The 24,740-nt window shown below is 40.4% G+C and overlaps 3 protein-coding genes across 6 annotated transcripts in view; 2 read left to right on the top strand and 1 right to left on the bottom strand.

Annotated features, from left to right (window-relative positions):
* Positions 1-2,382, top strand: part of lama4 (laminin, alpha 4) — a 32,839-nt gene extending 30,457 nt beyond the window's left edge. Inside the window, exons 36-40 of the mRNA XM_085372208.1 lie at positions 270-429; positions 870-997; positions 1,105-1,198; positions 1,667-1,786; positions 1,866-2,382. Coding sequence (XP_085228334.1) covers positions 270-429; positions 870-997; positions 1,105-1,198; positions 1,667-1,786; positions 1,866-2,011 — 648 coding nt within the window. The 3' untranslated portion in view covers positions 2,012-2,382. The remainder of the gene's footprint in view (positions 1-269; positions 430-869; positions 998-1,104; positions 1,199-1,666; positions 1,787-1,865) is intronic.
* Positions 2,383-3,455: 1,073 nt separating this feature from the next.
* On the top strand, positions 3,456-17,559 carry tube1 (tubulin, epsilon 1). Of its 2 annotated transcripts, XM_085372607.1 has the most exons (12): positions 3,456-3,582; positions 3,755-3,828; positions 8,610-8,662; positions 8,779-8,836; positions 9,511-9,626; positions 11,071-11,192; positions 12,512-12,699; positions 12,817-12,989; positions 13,507-13,647; positions 15,921-16,061; positions 16,754-16,928; positions 17,346-17,559. In XM_085372607.1, exons 1-12 carry the CDS (start codon positions 3,558-3,560, stop codon positions 17,502-17,504), a joined length of 1,425 nt encoding a protein of 474 aa, XP_085228733.1. In that variant the 5' UTR covers positions 3,456-3,557; the 3' UTR covers positions 17,505-17,559. The 2 variants fall into 2 exon arrangements, with proteins under 2 accessions (XP_085228733.1, XP_085228731.1); XM_085372605.1 differs by lacking the exons at positions 3,456-3,582; positions 3,755-3,828 and adding an exon at positions 4,884-5,015.
* A 377-nt stretch (positions 17,560-17,936) lies between these two features.
* Positions 17,937-24,346, bottom strand: ccn6 (cellular communication network factor 6). 3 transcript variants are annotated; one of them, XM_085372816.1, is made up of 5 exons: positions 24,299-24,346; positions 22,063-22,342; positions 20,223-20,459; positions 18,332-18,525; positions 17,937-18,218 (listed from the first exon to the last, which is right to left on the bottom strand). In XM_085372816.1, the coding sequence occupies exons 1-5, from the start codon at positions 24,344-24,346 to the stop codon at positions 17,937-17,939; spliced, it is 1,041 nt and encodes a 346-aa protein (XP_085228942.1). The 3 variants fall into 3 exon arrangements, with proteins under 3 accessions (XP_085228942.1, XP_085228944.1, XP_085228943.1); XM_085372818.1 differs by having other exon boundaries at positions 18,332-18,504; XM_085372817.1 differs by having other exon boundaries at positions 22,063-22,324.
* Between the last annotated feature and the right edge of the window lie 394 nt (positions 24,347-24,740).

The raw sequence follows: 24,740 nt of genomic DNA, 5'->3' as shown, positions 1-24,740 counted from the left end.
GCATTCATTGGGGTGTGAAAGTGTGCATGAATGTTAGACAGAGCACTTAGAGTAAAAGTACTGTGTTGATGTGTATGTGACTGAGGCTTGTAGTAGAAAGCACTTTCAGTACTTAGTACATTAGAGTAAAAATCAGTATATGAGAACTACTGTGGATAAGTGAATGTGTTATTTAGTAGTTCTTTAAAATATTCTGTGATGCCTTTTTAGGTTTGTTTCTGTGTGGATTATCGTAATTAATCATTCTTTTTGTTATCTTTCATCTTCAGAGAAACTCTGCATACAGCTTTACTGGCTGTATAAAGAACCTTCAGCTTGATAGAAAGCAGCTCTCCTCTGTGGCAGACACATTTGGGGTCACTCCATGCTTTGATGGAGTCTCTGAGGGAGGAACATACTTCTCAGAAGAAGGAGGATACATTGTCCTGGGTGTGTTTCTAGCAATTTAATATCTGTGTTATTTTTCTGTAACCTAGAAATATGTTGTATGCAGAGTTTTGTGCAATCTTTCTCACAGTGAGTAACACCACATATATTTTTCCACTATCTGCAACTGTTTGCAAACTGAGCATCTGTTAACTTACACAGTTCATTAGCCTCACAAGGCCCACAGTCTCTTTCGTGTTCATGAGGAGAGTGTGGCTGGCTGAGGGAACTCGATAGCCTAAGTGCAGCTGTGGTAAAAATGTGTGAGTGTTAAAGAAGCACGAAAGAGGAAAAGGCAAAGCTGAAAGCCCTAAGAAACTCAGGACTCAAATGATTTCACACTCGCACCCACCTCAGAATAACTGATGAACGTAGCTAAAGGGTTATGGGGCCATAATAAATAAGAATAACTCAGACCTCACGTCATCTTCCTCCTAATTCAGACGATTCTTTCGACCTGGGACCGAGGTTTGAGCTGGTGATGGAGGTGCGCCCTCGTGTGGCATCAGGGGTGCTACTACATGTGCACTCAGCAGATGACTATTTCACTGTGTACATTCATCAAGGAGCGGTACGTTTTTACACAAAATACACACATTCGTGTTGGTTCAAATGAAGTTTTTTCATTCAAAAGAACTGCCGTCTTCTAGACAGATTATAGCATTAGTGTTTTTGCAGGTGGTGGTTCTTGTAAATGATGGGACTCGTGAGTTCTTCACAAAGGTGTCACCAAAACAGGGAGTGTGTTCGGGGAGTTGGCACAAAATTACCGGTAAGAATTCCTTTGTGATCACACTGTAGGTTTATTATTCAGAATTGATGTGTTCTGTGGCAGCACTGTTAATGTCACACTAACATCACTCTCTGAAAAATAATCTGACATTGTATATTGTATGTGCAATGTTACATCTTCCACGTCTGAAAAAGGAATAAACACACAAATGCCTTAATCCAGCATTCTATTTAAAGACCACCAGGGGGCGAGGCCTGTGGTTTCAAAAAGACTGACTGAAAATAGCTTTCTGTGTCAAGGAATGAGTTAATGGGCTCAGTCACTCTTTTTGTGTCCATCCATCCATTCGCTTCCGCTTATCCTTTTCAGGGTTGTGGGGGGTGAGAGGCAAAACCGCCTTTTTGTGTCATAATAAAAAAAAAAATGTTTTTTTATTTTTTTTATTTTTTTACAGTAGCTAGTCAAGTTTAATGTTTAATGAAAGCGTTCTGTAATGTTTGGTTTCAGTGATACGGGATGCCAACGTTGTCCAGCTGGATGTGGATTCTGAGATCAACCATGTGGTGGGACCTCTGAGCCCCAGCTCCACAGATAGCAGAAAGCCTGTATTTATTGGTGGCACTCCAGGTGAGCTGGTGACAATTGCTCCTCCTGATTTTGTCCTGTCGGTATAAAGCTGTTAATAATGCCTTCTACCTCCTCTCAGATGGTTTCCTTCCAGAAAGTGCTGCTACCAGGAAGGCCTTTGTGGGCTGCATGAGAAACCTGACAATCAACAACAGCCAAGTAAACTTCAGCAAAGCGGTCCTGGTCAGTGGAGCTGTCAGTGTTGGAACCTGTCCAGCAACATAAGATTTCTGTGATCTCTAGCTCAGCAAAGCAATGACCAAATGCATGGTAGAAACCCCATATCATCAGTCTTTTTCCTTTCTGACACGTTTGTGTGCTTTTTGTGTAGAAGTTGTCGGTTTTTGTTTTTCACTCCCACCAAGAGTATGACCAAAACGTCCATTCAATCAAAGCAAACACCCGTTATAAATAAACAAATCAGATTGATTCCTCCAGTCCACAGTGTGAAGCACACAGGCACACTAACATTACTGTGTTACTGTATGTTCCTTTACTCCACTTCATAATCTTGATGGCACATGTTTTTTGTATAAGTTCATTTTCAAAGCTTTCCTTTTGTACTGTTTTATTTCTGATAATAAATAACATTTTACCTCCACTGAAACTTTTTTACATGTGTGTTCTCCTATAGTGCACTTGTTCATTTCACCAAAATCAGCTGAGACTGACTTAACAACCTCGTATATGCATGCAATATTGCACAGATATACTCAGTAAATTAAAAATGGTCAGAACACAGGAGTGTTTTCTTTTGGTTTTTCCCACAGTCCAGTGACATGTACATCCAAAGTGTCCACCCAATGACTCAGATGAAAATTAAACAACTGTCACAATCTTGTTAAAGGTAGTTAACTTGTTTGCAGTCAGTTTAATCAGCCACTAGATGGCGACACACACACATACACAACAATCCAAGCGGATCAGCAGTCTAATGGCTGTTTAGTTAGCAGTTGGATGGTGTACCTATCAAAGCGGCCAATAAGTATATGTCCTATGTGGGCGTGGAAATTAGAGCATGCTCGTGATGTAAGATGAAAAGTCATAAGTGTTCAGTAACTGTTTTTTGTTTGTTTTTTTCTTTAAAAATGTTTTTATTATGTTTTTACTCAGAAGCACACCATTTTCAGGGGGTAAAATATTTCACGACAGTTAAGACAGAAGGTGAAATAACTGGGAAGCCTAATCACAGACAAGCAATAAATACCAAGGCAAAACACTGGAAAACTGGTTGAAAACTCTTCGTTTTCTAATTGTTTTAATTTTGGAAAAACATATACCTACCTTAATTTGGCACCCACGCTGAGACACAAAATTCAACCATAATGTAACATCACTGACAAAATATAGTTTACAGTCTTAAATGCTTTTATTCTGCTTTTAAAAACCAGTATATCATACCATCCTTTATTTTAACTTTATTAATGGGAGTTAAACTACAGAAGAGATTTTAATCATTTAATGTGTGGTTTCTACAAAACTGCTATATTATATTACTACAAACCTCCTGTTTTTTCTTTTTAAAAATGTCTTTATTGTTTGTTTTTGTTCGTCACACACACTTTTTTGGGGAGTGGGGGGGTCAGTGGCTGAAACGTACGTTCCGTTTCCATGGAAATGACGTCATCAATGCTCGACCAAACATAGCTAAGGCGCGAGGAAGAAGAGGTGTTCAAAAGTCTTGTGAAGATCTTATTGATGGATAACATAAACGGAACAGTCATTATGGATTAGCTTCGCACTTTTACAACGTGTATGGGGTGTTGTTGACATGACACAGTCCGTTGTGGTCCAAGGTGAGTGAAACTCAGCGCGGTAAATGACAGGTAGGAGGCTAGCTTAGCCCCCAGGTCGGTGTTTATGTCAAGTAGTTCCGTTTTATGTGACGTAGCTACATACCTTTAACAAATGAAATCTGTATTACTACTAATTGTGTTTTTTAAGTTAAACTGAAATTCCGTTCTGCAGTTGGACAGTGCGGCAACCAGGTTGGCTGCAGGTTTTGGGATCTTGCTTTGCGAGAGCATGCCCATGTCAATAAAGTAAGTGCAATTACATACACAGCACAGCACAACGAAGGTATCCGACGAATAATAATGAAGTCTGACTTGTTACGACAGGAAAAGCACATGTTTGTCTTTCTAATGTTCTGGTGACCCAGACTATACAACCAAAAACCCGTAGACACAGCATCTCTGGGTGAAACACAGCCGCTTTTAACGTTTTTATAATTACACCTGTGCTTTTGAGCTGGATAAGACAATACGTTACAGAGCTCAGATCATCTCAAGCTGGTTTCTTGAACACGAAAGGGGGTTACTGTACTCAAATGGCTACCAGAGCCACCATCCCTCAATCCAGTAGAGCACCTTTGGGATCATGTCAAGGCATTGTAGTAAAAGTACAAAATAGCAAAATGTAATTCAAGTACAAGTAACTTTAGTTAGTGTAGGAAAACCTTTAAAGTTGAGCATATTTAATCAACTCAGAGGAGAAACTCATTCAAAAAGCTGGGAGCAACAAACACCTTCAACTGTTAGCATTTCTTAAACTACAGCAAAAGTGTCATTAACCTCTGGCACATGCACCTCCAACAACCAAGGTGGGAAAACTGTCTGCTTTCCTCAGTCTGTGATGTTTGTCCATGTGTTAAGGGGGGGCTTGGAGGCTTTCCTTAATTTAATAAGGATTTGAGAGGTTGAAAAGGGCCAAATTGTGATGGCTAGACAACTGGTTGAGGTGTGGGTGCATGTGCATCACCTAGTGGGGGAACACATAACACCAGGATGCACTATGAGAAGGTGAGCTGGTGGAGGCGGTGGGATGCTTTGTGCAATCTTCTGCTTGGGAACCTTGAGTCCTGCCATACATATGGATGTTACTTTAACATGTAGCACCTACCCAAGCATTGTTGCAGACCATGTACACCCTTTCATGGAAACAGTACTCCATGATGGTTGTGGCCTCTGTCAGCAGGATAATGCACCCTGTCACAAAGCAAAACTTCAAGAATGGTTTGAGGAGCACAACAATGACTTTGAGGCATTTTTTACCCCTCCAAATTCTCCAGATATCAATCTAGTCGATCATCTGTGGGATGTGCTGGACAAATAAGTCCAATCCACTGGAGGCCCCACCTCTTACAGGACTTAAAGGATCTGTTGCTAACATCTTGGTGCCGATACCACAGCAAACCTTCAGGGGGCTAGTGGAGTCAATGCCTCGATGGGTAAGGTTTGTTTTGGAAGCAAAAATGGGACTGAGACAATATTAGGCAGGTGGTCATAATGTTATGTCTGACTATTATCAGCAAATGTACATTTCTATTAGCATTATTCTAATTATTTTACACTGTATAAATTGGGACTCACCAGTTGTTAGTAGTGAACAGACCCAAACCAACTGTCTCCTCCCTGTCTCGCCACCATTTTCTGTTATACTTGTCATTGCAGAGTGAAAGATTTTGTGTTTGCTTATCTTTAGTTGGTAACTTATAGGGGTGGGGGGGGAAATCGATACTATGTAGTATCGTGATATTTTGTTTGCTAATAATGTATCGATACAGGGACAGCAGAAATCGATATTTTGTTACCAAAAAAGTTTGTGGACTGGAACTCTGACTTCAGAGCATGTTGATCCTTTTTCTGAGCAAGAATCCTGACATTCCTTCACTGTCCAAATGTGTTTAACTTGTTTTTTGGCAGCAATAAACATGACAGTTTACTTATTTTAATTTAAGACATGTTTTATTTTAATTAAGTTTAAAACTTTTTTATTTAATGTAAAATGTTTTGTTTTAATTTACTTTCAAGTTCTTCAGTTGCTGAATGGGCTGCATAGTTTTCATAAATTGCATAGTTCAGAATAGCTATAATTGTACCAGATGGTTGCATTCAGTTAAGTTGGACTAGACTGTAATACAAACCGTTCAGTTTGTCAACAATAAAACTGATTGAAATGAGAGAAAGACTGAGTGTGAGACTTTGATATTAGATAAAATGAATATTGATAAAGTTTACCTTTATGTACAGAATCTGAATATCGCAAAATATTTTAAAAAATTGCAATAATATCGTATCGTGCGTTAAGTATTTTGATAAGATCGTATCGTGGGATGTATGGTGATTCCCACCTCTAGTAACTTAGTCCACAGTAAGTGTTGATTATGTGCTTGAATCAGAATCAGAATCAGAAAGGGGTTTATTGCCAAATGTTGAGCAGGTTTACAACATTAGGAAATTGCTGCGGTGCTTCAGTGCAAACATAGTGTCATAAATAGCACTTAAGTAGTGTCATAAATAGCACTTAAATAGACATGAAAAAATAAAAGTAGGGATAAGAATTAAAAGTGCTACGTAGAAAGATATGTGCATGAGCTATACATGAGATATATACATGAGAATAAGAATTAAGAGTGCTACGTAGAAAGATATATACATGAGTGCAGGTGGTGATCAGTGCCAAACATGGAATGATGCAGTGACACAGCGTAGGGTCATGTGTTAGTGGTGGGAACAGTCATATGGTTATTGTTCATGTGTCCAACAGCAGAGGGGAAGAAACTGTTCTTATGGCGAGAGGTTCTGGTGCGAATGGACCGGAGCCTCCTGCCTGAGGGGAGCAGGTCAAACAGACTGTGTCCAGGGTGAGAAGGGTCAGCTGAGATCCGAGCTGCACGCCGCAATGTCCTGGAGGTGTACAGGTCCTGCAGAGATGGGAGTCTGCAGCCAATCACCTTCTCAGCAGAGCGCACAACACGCTGCAGTCTCTGTTTGTCCCTGATAGTGGCTCCAGCGTACCACACGGTGATGGAGGAGGTGAGGATGGACTCGATGATTGCAGTGTAGAACTGCATCATCGTCCGTGTTGGCAGGTTGAATTTCTTCAGCTGCCTCAGGAAGTACATCCTCTGCTGGGCTTTCTTGATGACGGAGGTGATGGTGGGCTCCCACTTCAGGTCCTGGGTGATGGTGGTACCCAGGAAGCGGAATGAGTCCACAGAGGTGATGGGGGTGTCAGTCAGGATGATGGGGGGGAGTGGGGCTGTGTGCTTCCTGAAGTCCACAATAATCTCCACTGTCTTCTGGGCATTCAGCACCAGGTTGTTGTGGCTGCACCAGGACACCAGACGTTCAACCTCCCTCCTGTAGGCAGACTCATCCCCGTCCGAGATGAGCCCAATAACGGTGGTGTCATCTGCAAACTTGATTAGCTTGACAGACTGGTGGGTGGAGGTGCAGCAGTTGGTGTACAGGGAGAAGAGCAGAGGAGAAAGAACACAGCCCTGAGGGGAGCCGGTGCTGATGGTCCGGGAGTCCGAGACATTCTTTCCCAGCCTCACATGCTGCTTCCTGTCCGTCAGGAAGTCAGTGATCCACCGGCAGATGGGATCAGGCACATTCATCTGGGAAAGCTTGTCTCGGAGATGGTCTGGAAGGATGGTGTTGAAGGCAGAGCTGAAGTCCACAAACAGGATCCTGGCGTAGGTTCCTGGGGAGTCCAGATGCTGCAGGATGAAGTGTAGGGCCATGTTGATGGCGTCGTCTACAGACCTGTTGGCTCTATATGCAAACTGCAGGGGGTCCAGGAGGGGGGCCGTGAGGGTCCTGAGATGGGAGAGAACTAGGCGCTCAAAAGACTTCATGACCACAGATGTCAGAGCCACGGGTCTGTAGTCATTTAGTCCAGTGATCCTAGGTTTCTTGGGGACAGGGATTATGGTGGAGGACTTGAAGCAGGCAGGCACATGACATGCCTGCAGTGAGGAGTTGAAAATGCCAGAAAACACTGGGGCCAGCTCGAATGTATCTATGTTGAGGAATTATAATGTATAGTGGGGTATTTTGCTTTAATAATCAGTGTGGGTGTTATTTGTTTCTCATCTTGGTGTAAATTTATAATTACCAGACTTTCCAGCCACATTGTCATGTCATTTTTAAATTGCATTCCAAACTGACTGTGACAGAAAAACAGCAGATAAGTGTCAAACACTATTGTATAATACACATTGTAATTTTCTTCTCTGACTTGTGTTGTTGCGTTAAATCAATTCCAGCTCTGTTTGTCTGCTTTGTGCAGTCTGTTTGAGATGATGTGAGAGCTGTCAGTTGACGCCTCAGCAGACACGCCCTAAGTGATTCAGAGAATGCTTCTCTTTTTTTTTTTAATGATTAGAAAACCTCATTTTTCAGCGCTGTATTTCAGCTGGGTAGTTAATAACTCATTTCTTTAGTGTGACAGAGAGATATTTACCTCAGCTTTATCCAAGTTGTAATCATTTTGGTTTCCAGTTTAAATGTTAGCTGCCTTCTGTAGTTCATAAGCTTTAGGGATGTTGGTCTTAAGCACTAGAAACAATTTAATTTAATTTCCAAAAATGAAATCCTGATTTCACATGAATTTTATCATGGTAAAACTGAAAGTGTTCCAGTGATATGTGCAGTAATTCTTAGGGTTTAGGTAAAATGCATCAACTATGTAGAAACTACTGATTCACCATTTCACCAGATACCCAGGTCTAGTCTACTATAATCTTATGTTTAAGTGAATGAAAAATGTAGATGCAGCTGGTATAAACAAAAACAAAGCAAAATCAGGAAGAGTTCAAATACTTGTTCACAGCACTGTAGATTTAAGTGACCAAGAAAAACTTTCAGTAAATTTTTTAACATCTTATCTATGATAATCAGGGAAGTCATTATGTTTTCTCACTAAACCTTTGTTCTAAGGGATGTCTGTTTTCTGTGTGCCCTGTTTTGTCCTGTAAGAAACAGACATGACTCTCACAGCTCCTAAATCTTTTTTTTTTTTCCTTCATCCTCAGAGGGGATTGTACGATGAAGCCCTCAATAGCTTTTTCCGAAATGTGGATTCCAGGTATGTTTAACCTGCTTTCCTCCAGTTGTTCATTGACGTATAAGTTTTCCAAATGTATTGCTTTTTTTTTTTTTTTTTTACCCTTTTTTTTTAAATCACTGACTGTCCTTTTCCAGGAAAAGTGACGGGGCTACATTTGCTGTTGGTGGGAGAATCCAACACCTGAAGGCCAGGGTAAGTTCTAGAAGGACTCTCGAGTCCCTAATTTTTAGTTATTGTGTCAAAACTGGATAAAAATTAAGCAAATAAGAAGTTAGAACTTCAGAAATTTCAGAGTTGGTAATAATAAAAATAGATGTTAGCCTATGCGTGCAAACATTTTAACCTATGAAACATTCACAATAGCAGTGCAGGCATAGTCAAGTGTCTTTTACATGCAAAGCATAAGGCTTTGAATGTTGCTAGTATGGACTGATACTGAAGGTAAATTCTTTGTGAACATCTCTTGGTCAACTGTATCAAATGCAAATTAATTCCATATCTGATTCTCTCAGTCATTGAGTTTGGCTGTAGCTTTTGCTGTGCCAGAGGTGCCACGTCTTTCTGTTTCCATTAAATAAGCCTTCTACTAGAAATGAGCAAAGGGCTGCCACATCTCAAATTTCACCCTTTGGGGTTAACTTTGGCCCAAAGAAAAATGATAAACGGCTTTAACATGGATAATAATAAGCTTAAGACTGATTGATGATGCGTATTCTTTTCACATTTTATTTTGGAGTCGAGCTTACTGAAAGGTTCAGCATTCATTGGGTGAATTATGAAATGACTGCGGTAAAAGGAATGTGCTCAGTATATGATAGCATTGAAATGTATGAGCGGGCCTCATTTTCACATATTTGAATCCACAGGCGGTCCTGGTGGACATGGAAGAGGGTGTGGTCAACCAGATCCTGCAGGGCCCGTTAAGAGAAGTGTTTGATAGCACGCAACTACTCACAGACGTGTCAGGTTCAGGCAACAACTGGTAAGAGACAGACAAGCCCCAGGATGCCACCGAGCTCACGTGGACTTTACCAACTGTTGCACACCATAATTTAAATCCTGCTGGAGTTGTGTTACAGCTCACGTGCTGTTACACTATATGCAGTTCTAGTGGTATTCAGGGAATAGTCTTTGAAGAGATTGCAAAGAAAGTATTTTTTGGTAATTGTCTGAAAGAATTAAACATGTTTTCTTAATAATCCACTATATGTTGAATTTTGTATAATCTGAAAGAGGAACACGGGTGGCTTAACTGTTGTTTTTTCAGTTTTCACATTCTCAATTGTGCAGAGTATAATTTAGGGAAAAGATCAGCCTGATGTGAGTAGTTTCTCTGTATGGTTTCCCTGGTCTACCTACCTGAAATTGTAGGTAGACCAGGTCTCCATGCATTATTGTGAAATACAACTATGTACTATCTTTTTATCTAGTGTGTGCTCCAATGTGGGACTTTACAGGACCTCTTACAAATTTTTTTTCATATGTTAATGAGCCAATAGTCTATATTTTTCAAAAAAGTATATATCTCTTGTAAAGTATTTAATATATGACTCTAAGATTTCACAGATTCACAGATTGGAAATGGTCAAGCAGAAGGCCCACAGTGATATCAGATGCTATGGAATGTTATGGGATGTTAACAGGAAGTCTACTTGACACAGAGTTATATTAGCACACGCTTTTAATTTCTTCAAATAATCTTTATCTTCTGTAAATTTTTCTCAGCTGCCGGTGGCTTATTTTCTGTCTGCACAAAAAAGTGCAACTTGTTTACAGTGTAGCATTGCCTGTGAATGAACCACCAATGGATTATGTAGTCAATCCATGACGCCTGTGGTAAATCCTGTACTTGGCATGCCACAACAATTTGAGACTGTCAGTCTGATTCCCACAGTTTGTTGCTTAGAGGCGAGAAAGCCTTTACACTGCACGGCAATCTTTTTATTGGCCCACATAATTATACCCTATGTTTAAAATTCCAATATTGTTTTTACCATGAATGACTTTTGCACTAAACTCTTTTATATGTCCTACAACACGTATAACGTAGGGAGAGTTGAACTTTGACTCTTTTATCTTGCATAGTTTGTCGTAATGAAAAAAACACAAGAGCAACATGGGATGCTCCAGGACATCCTGACAGCCCCTTCAGTTGCTTTTGTCTGTTACCTTTCCTTTCCATGAACACACTAGCTACTGACAACTTCCTAACACATCATGCATGCTGTGGGAGCAACGGGCAGTCTGTCATGTTGATCACTCAATATAATTGCTTAATCTGACATAGTGATCATCATAAAAGATGAAAGTAATATGAAATCTGTCCTGAGCATTAAAAATTATACTTATCATTAATGTTCAATTTTTGGCATTATCTTATGATTAGGGGGGAAAAACCAAGGTATCGTTTTGTGCTTGTCATTCAGGGCAGTTGGAAACATGACGTACGGCTCGGCCTACAGGGAGAAGATAGTGGATAAGCTCAGGAAGGCAGCAGAGCAATGTGACTGTCTGCAGTGCTTCTTTCTCATTCACTCTATGGGAGGAGGTAAGGCTCTGATTCAAGGGCATCCTTTCATTCATGCTTCACAGTCCAGTACTCCAAGCTTTACTTCAATTAATTCATGTTAGATTTGTAGTGACAAAAAAATGAATAAAGCCAATAAGAATACATTTGTGCATGATTTCATTTCACTTACTTAATTTTTGTATCTTTGTTGTCACGCACGTCACTTCTTTACTTTTAGACCTGTGTGAAGGCTGTAAGAGTAGTTAGCTGAAATAAAATAGAAACTAGAATTTAGAGAAAAAACTTATTGAAATAATATATTCAAATATTCATCCATCCATTTTATTTGTCTTATCTGTGACTGGGTTATGGGGGCAGCAGACAAACCCAGACCTCCCACTCTGCAGCCACGTACTCCAGCTTATTCAGACCAGCCAACAGATATAATCTCTCTAGTGTCTCCTGGGTCTACCCCAGGGGCCTCGTCCACATTTCTAAGCTGGAGGCCATTCCCTGATGAAGCAACAGGACCATTTTGCAAAATGCAGAGATCAAATTCTGAGGCCGTTTGCTCAAAACCTAGACCCTCCTGGGGAGGCTGAGGAGTGCAATCCCCCTATAGTTGGAGCACACCTTCTGCTCCCCCTTCTTGAATATGGGAAACACCACTGCAGACTGCCAGTCCAGTTGCATTACCTCAATCTCCATGCAGAGGTGTGTTAAGTAGATATCCCCGCAACATGATGATTATGACATTCCTGAGCCTTCAGGAATTTTATCAACATCATCTAGTCCAAGGACTCTGCCACCGATAGTTGTTTAACTACCTCAGTGACCTTGTCCCCAGACTTGCCTCCTCTATAGAAGGCATGCCAGTGGGGTTAAGTGGGTCTTTAAAGTATTCCTTCCACTGCCTGACTATATACTCAGTTGAAGTCCGCAGTACTACACCCGCAGAGTAGAGCACTGCTTTCCTGACGATTTTCCAGAAACACTTCGAGGCAGACCGAAAGTCTTTGTCCAAGGCTTCACTGGACTCCTCCCACAACCTAAGCTTTTGCTTCACCCACCGCCCAAGCTATATTCTGCTTGGCCTGCCAGTACCAATCAGCTGCCTCTGAGGTCCCACAGGCTAACCAAACCCGATAGGTCTCCTCCAGCTTGATCGGTCCCTTCATCTTCAGTGTCCACGATCTGACTCAGGGATTACCAGGGATTGCAGCTCTACTGTTATACGTCAAAGTGTTACCTTAATTTTTCAAGCAGTGTAGAAATAAGATTTCAATTGTCATGTCAGTAAATTAAGGATTTTTCTGTAGACAGCTGATAATTAATTAGTTACTGACTATGGATTTAAGGTACTGGCTCTGGCCTGGGAACCAGAGTGCTCAGCTTGCTGGAGGAGGAGTTCCCTGAGGTGTGTCGCGTTGTCACCTCCATCTATCCATCTGGGGAAGATGACGTAATCACCTCACCATACAACAGTGTCCTTGCCATGAACAAGCTCACAGAGCACGCTGATTGTGTCCTGCTAGTGGAAAACCAGGTTTGTGGATTCAGAAATGCCTCCCCTCTCTCCCTGCAAATGTCTGTGCAACGCACATAAATGAAAACTGTCAAACTGAATGTGATTTCTTCTTTTCCCTCATTTCTCCCCTTCCAGTCATTGGTTGACATTGTGAACAAGATTAAAGTTATGTCCCATGGCACAAAGCCTGGTTTAAATATCAAGAGAAACAGCGCAGTCACCTCTGGACAGGAAGGCCTCAGTGGGGCAGAAAAACCCTTTGATGCTATGAATAACATTGTGGCTAACCTGTTGCTCAATATTACCAGGTATAGTATTACTGTTTGCTCATATACAGTAGAAGCCCGTGTGCTAAGGAAAAACATTAACACCCTTTTGACCATTTTTTCTAGTCCATAAGATTGCCATAATAAATGCATTAGTATCCATTCTCTTCATAATAACAGTCAGTAAAGCCAGTTTGGGCTTTCATCTGCAGTCTCCTGTCTGTTTTAATTTTGGCCCTTTGAGTCAGCCAAAGTTGGAGCATAAGACACTAACCAGAGATGTCAAAGCATTTCAGGTGTTTATCGCGTGATGCTATCTTATCATTAAAAGCTTCTGTGAGAGTCCTGCAAGGGCTTGAGAGTCAACCTGGAGATTTGGTACTGTCACACAAGTCAACTTAGGAAGTTATTTATGAATAAAAGTATTTTGATCTTTTGCACAGTGTTATGTATCAAGAAGATATTCTAGATTTGCTTCTTTTAGTTATCCCTAATTAGTGGAACTTAACGTTATTATGCAGTCAAATTGAGCATGTCATTATAACTTTTTTATTTGCAGCTCAGCCCGGTTTGAGGGCTCCCTCAACATGGATCTGAATGAGATTGCGATGAACCTGGTGCCCTTTCCTCGTTTACACTACCTGGTGCCCAGTCTCACACCCCTCTACACATTAGCAGATATTAATGTGCCCACAAGGAGGTAAGCCTTGTGCCCATCGGTGCAGTTATTTTTACCTGACAGTTGTTGTGTGTCCTGCAGAGCTCCTCCTCACATGAACCCCTCCATTGATGACTTGACCATTTAGAAGTGGTTTCGGTTGGTTTACACCGTAACTTAAACTGTCATTTGTAACATGATGATGAAACAGCACCAGTCAAGCAGGACTGACTCACGATTTCCTACAGATGGGGTGGCTGATATGGTTAGTGGCATAATTTAGATTCAAATATTTTCCTGATATGAATCATGTGAAAGAGTATAGGCTGAAGCTTGCAGCTTACATAACTCCTGTCCCTGACACCATTCTAGACATAAGGAACACAACCACATCCTTAACATCTGGTTTAAACACAAAATCACTATGAAAACAGAGAGAAATGATTGACCGTTTGCCCCAAATTCAGATGAACACTAAACATGACATTTTTAAATGGTTTCAGTGTGCTGCACATTTCAGTTTTGTCAGGACAATAGTTCCAAACTCCTGTAAGAAATACACAATAACATCATTGGTTTTGTGTTCATCCTTCATTCATATCCACACCTTGTGCATATTCGGTGGTAATTGCCTATTATATTCTTTGTACTTAATTGAAATTATGTTATGCTACTAAATTTTTGAATTCAGGGTATTTAATTGAATAAATAATGGATTTTTTTGTTGTTATTTTTTTTATTCATAGAGTTTGCAATATTATGCAAAGTCAAAAAATAGAATATATTTCAACATTTTGGTTTTCATAATTTCTATGCAATTTCCATTTCAGTGGTTTTATCCAAATAAGCCATACTTGGTTAGTCTTTTTTTTTTTGTAATTGTACTGTCATGACCTTTAACATTTACCAGGTAACAGAGGCCTGTAGAATCTCAGTTGTAGCTCTTGGGTCTTTTGGATTTCCTCTGAGCATTGCATGGTGTGACCTTGGGAAGAATTGTGGTGTTCTTTACACACTCCTAAATGCTTCAGTTTACCAATGAGTGGCAAACTGCCCAAATGTCTGCTTTTACAGTGGTAGAGTGAAAAAAGTGAAACTTGCTCATGATCAATTAATTATCTCCTATAAAAGCTTTCTTTTTAAAATGATTCTATGAATGACCTGGTTAGTCTATGATTTTCAACCCAAAGTACAAACACCCCACAGGTTAGTGTCCTAGTGACAGATTAGCTTGTCTGGTCACAAAAAAATTGGAAAAGTAAAGAACCGAATGCCTCAAGTTTGAGCAGAAAAGTTATCAGTTAGGTAAAAGTAATAGATCAGATGTAGAATTAAACTGCCAAATAATAAACATATATTGTCTAATATTTACATTTGTTTGATGGATATTTAATTGTGACAAACATACAAGAAATACAAAATCAGGAAGGAGGCAAACACCTTTTAACACTTCTGTTAATATAAGCAGTGATGCAGAAGTGGGGAAATAGCTGGAAAATAGAGGCGTAGCTAAGAGTTGTGAATGGTTTAAATAATAATCCAGTACTTAATGATTAATAGTTGAGAAATTCTGCTGATCATTACTGAAAAATAGTATTAAAGTAAGATCCAGTTCAAATAGGTTTAACACTTTACATTCGACCTTGAGTTTGTATTAAATATAAAGCTTTTTTTTTTAATGAACTCACCTGATCTGAATAACCAAGTTACTAAAAACTCAGAATAACACTTTTCTTCCTAGTTAAACAGAAGCGTAAGAGTTTAAAACACCACAAAGCCCCAGCTTTCTTTTTATTATGTGAAAAAGCGGCAAGTTCAATTTTAGCTTTCCAGACGTAGGATTTAAAAAAAAAAAAAAAAAAACACCAATCTGCCTACCTCCTCCCAGCAACAGCTGCCACAAAAGTGGCCTTGTGTGGGCCACAGAGACCTTCTCTCCTCCTATGAAGATGCTTATTGGTCAAAAAGAGTGGTGGTTTTACTGGATAACTCCCAGCAGTAAATAAATGTGACTGTATGAATGCAGGGCATGGTGTTGCTTAAAAATATCTCGCCTGCTCTTTGGGACTTCCCTACATAAATAAAGGTGCAAACATTCTTCTATGCCAAACACTGCCGTCTTGGTTCCCAGTCTTTTTGAACTTCTGATAAAAATCTTCAAGGCATGTTCAGTTAAAATCGGGTTCATTGAGGCTGGAAGAAAAAGCTATAAAAGGAATATTTAACATGATTTGATGCACATTCATTTCTTGTAAAGTTGATCAACTGATACAAGCATTTCTTTTCTTCTCCTGTCTTCCAACCGTGCGCTCTAGACTGGATCAGATGTTCAGCGATGCCTTCAGTAAAGACCACCAGCTAATACAAGCTGACCCAAAGCACAGCCTGTACCTGGCTTGTGCCCTCATGGTCAGGGGTAACGTGCAGGTTTCTGATGTCCGCAGGAACATCGAGAGGTCAGAGGAAAATCCTTTATTTCTGTATATAATTCTACACCAAAAGATGTAACGATTTCATGCAACCATTCCAACGTACCCAGTGATCCACACACTCACCTTTTCCCATAGTATACCCATTGAGCACTAGCAGTAAGTCATGATTACTGCATTCAGCCACAAGCTCTTACTATATTCTCCTCTAACCACTGCTCTCACAGAACTCCTTTTCAGTTGGCACACACATTTTGTACTGTGACTGTTGTGTTAAAATTGTTGGCAAAAGAGGTAGGAGGAGGAAGGAAGTACAAATATATATATATATATATATATATATATATATATATATATATATACACTTAATGTACAAACAGGACTAAGTATCTTAACTATAAGGATACTTGTAGATGTTGGTAGTCCTCTAATCTGCAGACAAGTGAAGTTTTTTTGTTTTTTTTGTTTGTTTTTTTTTTTTTTTTACTGTTTCATTTCCAGTTGTTTGATTGTTGTTAAAGCTAGTGAAGTAAATGTGCTTGGTTTCTGGATTTAAAGTCATAGCTCCTAGCTAGGGAACTGTTCACATATTGATTTCAGGATAAAGTACAGTTTAAAGTACAGTAAACTGAGACTAAACAAAGTCTTTTGGTTGTCATGTGAAGCTCACATGTTAAACATTACATATACAGTTATTTTCCCCTCTCTCCTGGCTTTAGACTGAGACCATCACTGCCCTTTGTCTCATGGAACCAGGAAGGCTGGAAGACGAGTCTGTGTTCAGTGCCTCCCGTGGGACACTCCCATTCCCTGTTAGCTCTGGCCAACAACACCTGCGTGAAGCCCACGTTCATGGAGCTCAGGGAACGCTTTACCAAGCTCTACAGGAAGAAGGTGCGTCTCAAGCTGTCTTTGTGAGGACATTCTTTGATAGTAATGCATTCCCAGATCTAATAACTTAAATTTTACTATTACAAACCTATAGTCTACTCTTAGCCTAAACCTAATTCTAGCTTAAACCCTAAACCTTTTAACCCATCTGTAAAATGTAGCTACAAAAGATAACTTGGCATATAGTCTACCTGCACTGGTTTAAGTTTAGAGGCATACATGGATTTCAAAATGTGTATTTTCTTTTATTTAATTCAATATGTGGTGCAGGTACAGCCACAGAAAACAAAGCAGTTTGTCTTCAGGTGAAATGATATCTCAGGTTTATTCTTCAAGCTTATTGGCAAATGCATATCAGCCTCTAAATCTGACAAACACATCAGTCAGACTCAGTTTAATGTTTTGTTTTTTTCATTTTAGGCTCACTTACACCACTACCTGCATGTAGAAGGGATGGAACAGAGCTTCTTCTCAGAGGCCATTGCCTCTCTCAACTCACTGATTGAAGAATATCATCATCTGGATGCCACCAAGGCCAGACTCACGCCTGATGCACCCAGACTCTCCATCGCCAGATGAAGGTCTGCTGTGCTGTGAATCTGGGAATCAAACTCACAGAACTGAAGCTTTTACATATCAACGTTATCTAATGTATGGCATGGTCAAAGTGTTCCAAACAGCACTTAAAGAGAACATCAGTTTAATCTACTCTAAAGCTTCTATTTGCTTTTCCAAGCTCCCTGATTGTTCTGTTATGAGGTAATGTTAAAGCTAGTACACTGGCCATATTCCTTGTTGTTAGTGCACATACCTGTCCTGAAGAGTGCTCCATAAAACTTTTTTTTGTTTTTTTAATGATCTGTTGTTCTTCTTTCTCAAAATTAGTTTTGTTTTTGTCCTTTTGGAGGTGCAAAACTGTTACTAAGGGAGAATTAAAGTGTATGTGTGTTTCAGTCCTTAGTTTCTCACAGCGGGGCTTGCACCACTCTGCGTCTCTGACGTTTGGGGTCCTTAGAGTAAACGCAGGTCAGAAAACATGTCGCCCGGATCGTTGCACTTCCTCTGACACACACAGGACGTTATCCACTGCATCTTCCACTGTGTGTTGGAGCCTCCTTTGCAGGTGAAGTTGACCTTGATCATGCGTGACTTGTTGGGGACACAGCAGCGCTTGTCTGTACACACACCGCAGTATGTGGGCTTAAACTTCTTGTTGCTGGTACAGCCAGAGAGAGTCAACTTCTCTGCTTTCTTTGCCTGGAATTTGGGTCGGCACGTCTTTCCCTTTGGCACCTAGAAGTGGGAATAGCAATTGGTGTCTTTCTTTTTAAGAGTTTGAGAAAAAAAACTTTAAAAATTAAATGAAAATATTAAAGATTCAGACAGATTAAAGCTAAAGATGCCACCTTGACACTCCTGAGCACGCTTTTCTCACACGGTTGCAGCAAGCACAGGCGGCGGTCTTTCCTCATCTCACACTTGCTGTTATCGTTGTTGACACGTACAGAGATGCCCAGGCCACAGGTCTTGGAGCAGGGACTCCAGTGGGTGGTCTGGATTAGGCAGTTCCTCTTCCAGGCTAAAGGAGGGTCCCTGTAACCTTTCAGTGTTACAGTTAAAGGGTACTGTGTCAAGCAAAGCACAGATCAGAATCATTCCAACAAGCTGCTGTGTCTCCATCAGAGATGGGCAGTAATCTATTAAAAGTAATGCATTTCTGTAATCTGATTACTTTTCAAGTAACAAGTAAAGTAAGGGATTACTGTTACTATACCATAAGCATGCTGCGTTACTGATTTTGTTTGTTAATGTCTCATGACAACAGTGGATAATATCGAGATATTATCCACTGTTGATCTGCGGCAGAGAGTACATCCATGCAGTGTTTAAGGCTTGGAATTACTGACATTACTTCTAGTTTGATTCTGTAAAAAGTGACATAAACATTAGCGTCCGCCGTGCACTCTACGTGGGAAGAAAACTTCTTTCTACAGTGAAAAATTAAACTTCAAATTATTTATTTCTTGCTGTATTTTTCTTGCATCTATTTGAAAGAGTGAGAGTAAACGCAAAAATTATTTTATTTTAAATGCTGGAATATGCAGAACATAGGTTTAAATGTTAAACAAATTTCTTCAACTCAGAGAATGTTGCATATAATTTAATTTTTGCTTAATGCAATGTGTATAAAGTTAAAAGATTAAAACTAATAAAACAAGTTTGAAAAAGAGACTTTTTGATTTGATTCAATTTTATATGATGGATTATGCAGGAAAAAAAATTTGAATTGGCTGAAAGGTCTATTGCATTATTACATATGTATCATGTTTTTAAAAAGTAAATAATAAAGTAACTAATTACTTTTGAAAATAAGTAATCCGTAAAGTAACAGGATTACTTTGTGGAGAAGTAATCAGTAATTAGTAACAAATTACTATTTTCAAGTAACTTGACTAATACTGGTTGTGATTTGGTGCTATAGAGCCTTATGGGAGCAGTCCCATTAATCAATTTTGAATTCATTATGATATGAAATTGCTACTACATAGAAAAGGACAAAAAAATTAAAAGATCTGCATAGAAATGTAACACAAAAGAATCTGAAACACTGTAAACATACCAGCTCACTACACAAACTCAGGCATTCTTTTACATGTAGCTATCTTTACATATTATTTTTTTTTTTTTTTTTCATTATTACCGGAGCCGTCCACTAGCACCAACACTTCTCGAACCACAACCAGATCAGACCCACAAACACCAAAATAAAAGCTTCTTTTGTTATTAGATCACCCTCAGAACTTTCCCATCTCGTTAGTGCATTTTTGTGACTATAGCATCATGCTCGTTTGCACCACTTAGTAAGCTTGTCGTGTCTTTTCTTGACATTTTTAATCAAAATTAAAATGTTTCAACCAAATCTCAACGACAGGGACGATGAGTTTTTGCTGGGTGGGAAAGTGCTTTGTTTTTTCACAGTGGCAAATCACTGTATGTGACTCAGATAGATCATGTGATAGATCTGGTTCAGCTACATGCCACGCCAATTAAATAAGCTTTGCCGTACATCAAAGTGACATTTTTATGGCTTTTAATAAAAACCAACTTGTTTCTCTTCCTTTTCCTCCTCTAACTGGAATCATATGTGTCAGACAGTTTAACCACAGGCAGTCACACCTCACACTGACAGTACTGAGTAATGAGGCTCCCCCTTCCCTTCCAGCTACCTAACAGCAATTAGCATTCCAGGCAAGACAGTCTGGCTCTTCTCCATGAATTCATTCTCTAAACACACACCTGACATGTAGGTAGTGTCCTGCTGGTGCTTGTTTGGGCTCTGGCCACTGCGAAGGCCAGCTGGCGTGTTGCTGATCAGTGGTGCAGAGCCTAAGAGACCAGCAGGCTTCTGGATGAAAGCAGGGGTACAGCCGATGGCTCCAGCGATGCATGTACACTTGTAGAGGGGGCTGGACTGGAAGGATTCTCCATTCTCATAGTGGACCCCATTCAGGTCACAGCCTACCGCCATCATGTCTGAAGGAATGAGAAGAAACATGCTGGTGCAAATCTCAAACTCTGATTATGGTGGATCTTAAGACTGTAAGTGCAAATTAGCTTTTTTAAAATGGCATATTCCTTTATGCTGGCATTGATTCCCAGCCTAGCACGCAATTTGCACATTTCGAATGATGACATGGAATGTAAAAACATGTTTTTGCCAGTGGTTTTTGACTCACGTAGGTGGAATTGTTGATTGGAGTTTAAGTTTCCCACTGAGGTTTGTAAAAGCCCCTTCAGGCTTCTTCACACTTGCATATTTTTTTTAAAATGCTTTCCCGTTGAACCGGTTTAGAGCGGCCTCCTCTGAAGCCACTGTGTGGCTTTATGCAAACACTAAAAAAACTAATTTAAACATACAACTTTTATGGTCTTTCCAAATGTTGTTTGGCTCATGGTAGAGTAATTGTGATTTGCACTGCTTTAAAATATGCCATTCACAATATATCCATAATTCTGTTACTGTTGCAACACACGTAACCCTGCGACAGCAGCCCCCTGGGGCTGAATCCTCAAATATCCTCTTGACGCTGAATCCAAAAGTGAGGCGAGCCCCATAGACTACTGTTTAAAACCAAAAAAATAACAAAAACATGTTTATAAGTTGGTACAGAAAGGTGTTTTGGTCTCAGTAGCTAATATTTCCCTTCATAAATTTTCAATAACTAAACTTTTGAGCTGTATTAAAGCTTAAAGTGAGAGGTGAGGTTAGTTTGATCATGATTATTATAGGCTGTTGTGTGCTACAGACCATTCTCTCAGGAAGTCTTTAGTTTTTGGATAATAAAATTCAAATATTTTGTTGGTTTGTCAGCATTAATTAGCAGCTACGGTGCAGCTATATTTATCAGCTGCATTAGTTAAAAATAATCCAGTCTGCACTTGTGCGGTTATGGATGCAGCTTAGCATTAGCTTATAACTTAACCTGTGGTCTAAAAGTATATCCATCCATTACAGTTGCTCTGCAAAGAATGAAGATGGCCATGTCTATGAAGCTAAAGTCAAGGCTTCAAAATACTAAAACGCAAACCAGTGGGTGATGTTACTATAGCCATGTCCAACTTTTACAATGTTTGACCACCTGCCAACAGCCAGCATCACACTGCCATAGTTGTAGGAAGTAAAGCAGCATGTACCCCTGTAATCAGAGCTGGACTGGTAATCTGGCACAATGGCCCTATTCCCGGTGGGCCGAAGCGCCGATCTGAAAGGCTGCTGCACACTGGTCATACAAGCACTGACAGCAGCCCATTCATTCATATTTATTACAAATCTTTTTACGAGCTTGTAAAGGTTTATAATAATAATGGATTGCATTGCTGGGCTCGAACCAGCAACCTTCCGATTATAAGACGAACTACCAACTCTTGAGCCACGATCACCCCACGAGGAAGATGAAACAAACGTGGTAAGATGGAGGGACATAATAACGAAGGATCCGAGTAAAATGAGTGGCTGCTTTGACCATGAGTCACTGCTGCAGTGCAACTAAGGAAGCCTGATTAAAACCTGTGTTGGGCCCCTTGACTCTTTATTGCAACCCTGCCTGCAATCAAGTAAAAGACCAGGTCCACTCACATGCACACACTCCAACCTCGTATCTTGGCTTGTCTGCGGAGAAGTCACAGTACATGCCCTTGTGTGGGTCGCACACGTCCCTCTCGTTGCACGGCTCTCCAATTTGTCGGGCGCAGCTCTTACAGCAGCCGCACCCATCCAGGACAGAGCTGACACCAGGGGCACAGTAAGGTCTCTGCCGACACTTGCAGGGCCACTGGCAGAATTGGCGTCTCTCTGTCGTAGCCCGTCCACCCTGAGGAGCTTGCAGCTGCCCATTGTTCTGCGCCCTGCTGAAGCACTGAGGGGAAAACAGCCAGAAAGAGTCAAATTTTTGAATTGGCAGTACTATTTTTATTTTATTATTATGATGGAGATGATAGGGGAAATGTACAGTAAAAAACGCTGCTCCTCGAACCAGTAGCTTTTTTTAAATAAATTGACAGTTCAAATAATAAAATGTTTACATGTACCAGTAACGTCTATCTGCTTCCTGTCTACATTCACACCCATCTTTCTGGACCCTCCTTGTCCAACCAGGTTTAGTTACTCTGGAAAATGTTAAAGTAGAACTCTTTAGTGTTCAGTGCAGACACTCTAATGGGAGACTAAAGGAACAAGATGCCTTTGCATTTTACTGTAGTGCTTTTTACCAGCCAAGGTCAATATTTTGTGTCAGATATCTTTTAGCCCAGCTTGAGGGAGATGAAAGTGAGGAGACAGATGATGCCTCAAAGGTGCTTTTAGTTTTTCCCCTGGACTGGAAAAATGATCTCATTGCCACAGGAGTAGTAACTCCATGATAGGCCCTGGGGCGTTTTTTTTCCTGGGGTCCCTTACTGCCACGTTGTACTAGAGCAGACATAAAATCTCACTCTGTCTTTCGTTCTCTCTCTTATACACACACACCACAGCAGGCCGGTCCACATGTTTGATTTGGCAGTTTTACGCTGGATAATAGTTATTTGAGTTATTTGAATATACTTGTTCTAAAAAGTACATGTTTTCTAAATTTCTCTAAAGCTGCTAACAGGATATGACTTTATGGTGCAGTGAGTGCATGTACCCCTTATTTAGAGTGGTGCACATGTCTTTTGGTCAGTGCCACCATCTCCAAACCATATATCATAGCAGGTCTCCCTGCTGTCTTGTAACCCTTGCCTTTCCCTCTCACTGCTATCTTTAAGTATTAAGTGTGTAACAAATCACACTTAACACCCGTCTCCACCCACCCCACTCCACCCTGCCGGTTTCTCTTCTTCATCTCTCTTGTGTCCATTGCTTTGGATGGTTGACTTCAGGTATTTAAACCTATCTATCTTTACTGTCTGTGTCTAAAAACCACGAGTAAAATCCTAACTGCAGTGGCTTTACTCAGATCCATGTGTTAGCTTTAGCTAAAACACATTTAGCCACTTAATTTCTGATCATCTTTAATAATTATCAGAAAAGATTGAAATTTGTTCTCTCTCTCACACACACACACTTTCAGGTTTGAGGCTTAGACATGTCTAATACCCATCATACTTCTAGTTTAGCATTGTCATTGTAACTGTGCAGGGACAGTCTGGTTAAGGGGAACTCGGCTCCTCCCAGTCTTTCTTGCTTTGTATTTTTCACTGCTAAGTGCAAAACAAAACAAAAATTCAAAATAGAAACAAAAATCTATAAGAAACCTTTCAACAAAGCATGACAGCCAAAAAATTCAACATCTAACATAGTGACACACTGCACAGAGCTCAGAGCAGTGAGAGGCCAAAATGTCTTAGATATTTCAATATATTCCAGTCCTTGAATGTCCATGTTTACCTGATGGTATTTGCTGTGATGAAATCCAGCCATGGCACCACTTGTGCTCCAAATACCCCTGGTCTCTCAGAGCTTCCAAGGGTTACTGAGGGTTATGGCAAAAATCTGAAGCCTGTCTGCCAGGTTTGCTGAATGAGCTCATTTCATGGTGTGAAAATGAGTCCACGGGAGCTTGAACTGCAAAGGCTTCCCAATTTTGTCATCTTTTCTTACTTCACGCTTCTAAAATAAGCCCTACACTAAAGCCAGTAAACTACTAAAGCCTACATACAAATAATACTATCAAACAGTCAATTCTGAACGGGGTGTTTTGGTATTCACTTGCAGTCAGGTATCCCAGCTGACTGCTTTCCTCTGGATTTATATATAGCAGTTTCTGAGTGGCATCGAGTGTTGTCTTATCTGCAGTCTGAGGGAAAAAAAGGTGAAAGGGTAGTGCTCTTCTTACCTGTTGAGCAAAGATGAGCAGGAGGGAATGGCAGAGAAGCAGTAGCATCTCTCAAGTGGTCAAGGTTTGTGTGAGATCCAGGAGAGAGATGGGGTGACGAGGGAGCAGGAAGGTGGGATTGAGGGAGGGAGACTGGGTGCTGGAAGAGGGAGAGGATTGGAATGGGGTGGGGTAGGGAGAGATTGCGAGAGCTGACCTGACTGGGGAAGGCCACAAAGCACCCTTCTGTCCCTCCTCAAACACACCTTTCCCCCCATTTCACTGATCCAGAGGGGAAGTATTTGATGCTGGGTCGCTCCACAGCCTTCAGAACCTGCCTACTTCCATAGTCTTAGCCTTAGCCTTACTCACACCTGAATGAAAATACGGGTTAAATCTTTAAACCGTGTGTGTTATAAGCTACTATTGTACATAACATCTTAACAAACCTACTTTCATGTTT

The sequence above is a fragment of the Diplotaxodon limnothrissa genome, linkage group LG15 (assembly GCF_057381915.1).
Source record: "Diplotaxodon limnothrissa isolate DT_005_m linkage group LG15, D_limnothrissa_male_GT1.1, whole genome shotgun sequence".
In the NCBI taxonomy this organism is placed as follows: Eukaryota; Metazoa; Chordata; class Actinopteri; order Cichliformes; family Cichlidae; genus Diplotaxodon; species Diplotaxodon limnothrissa.
The sequence above is the reverse complement of the archived record's forward strand: the minus strand, read 5'-3'. Positions and strand labels throughout refer to the sequence as shown.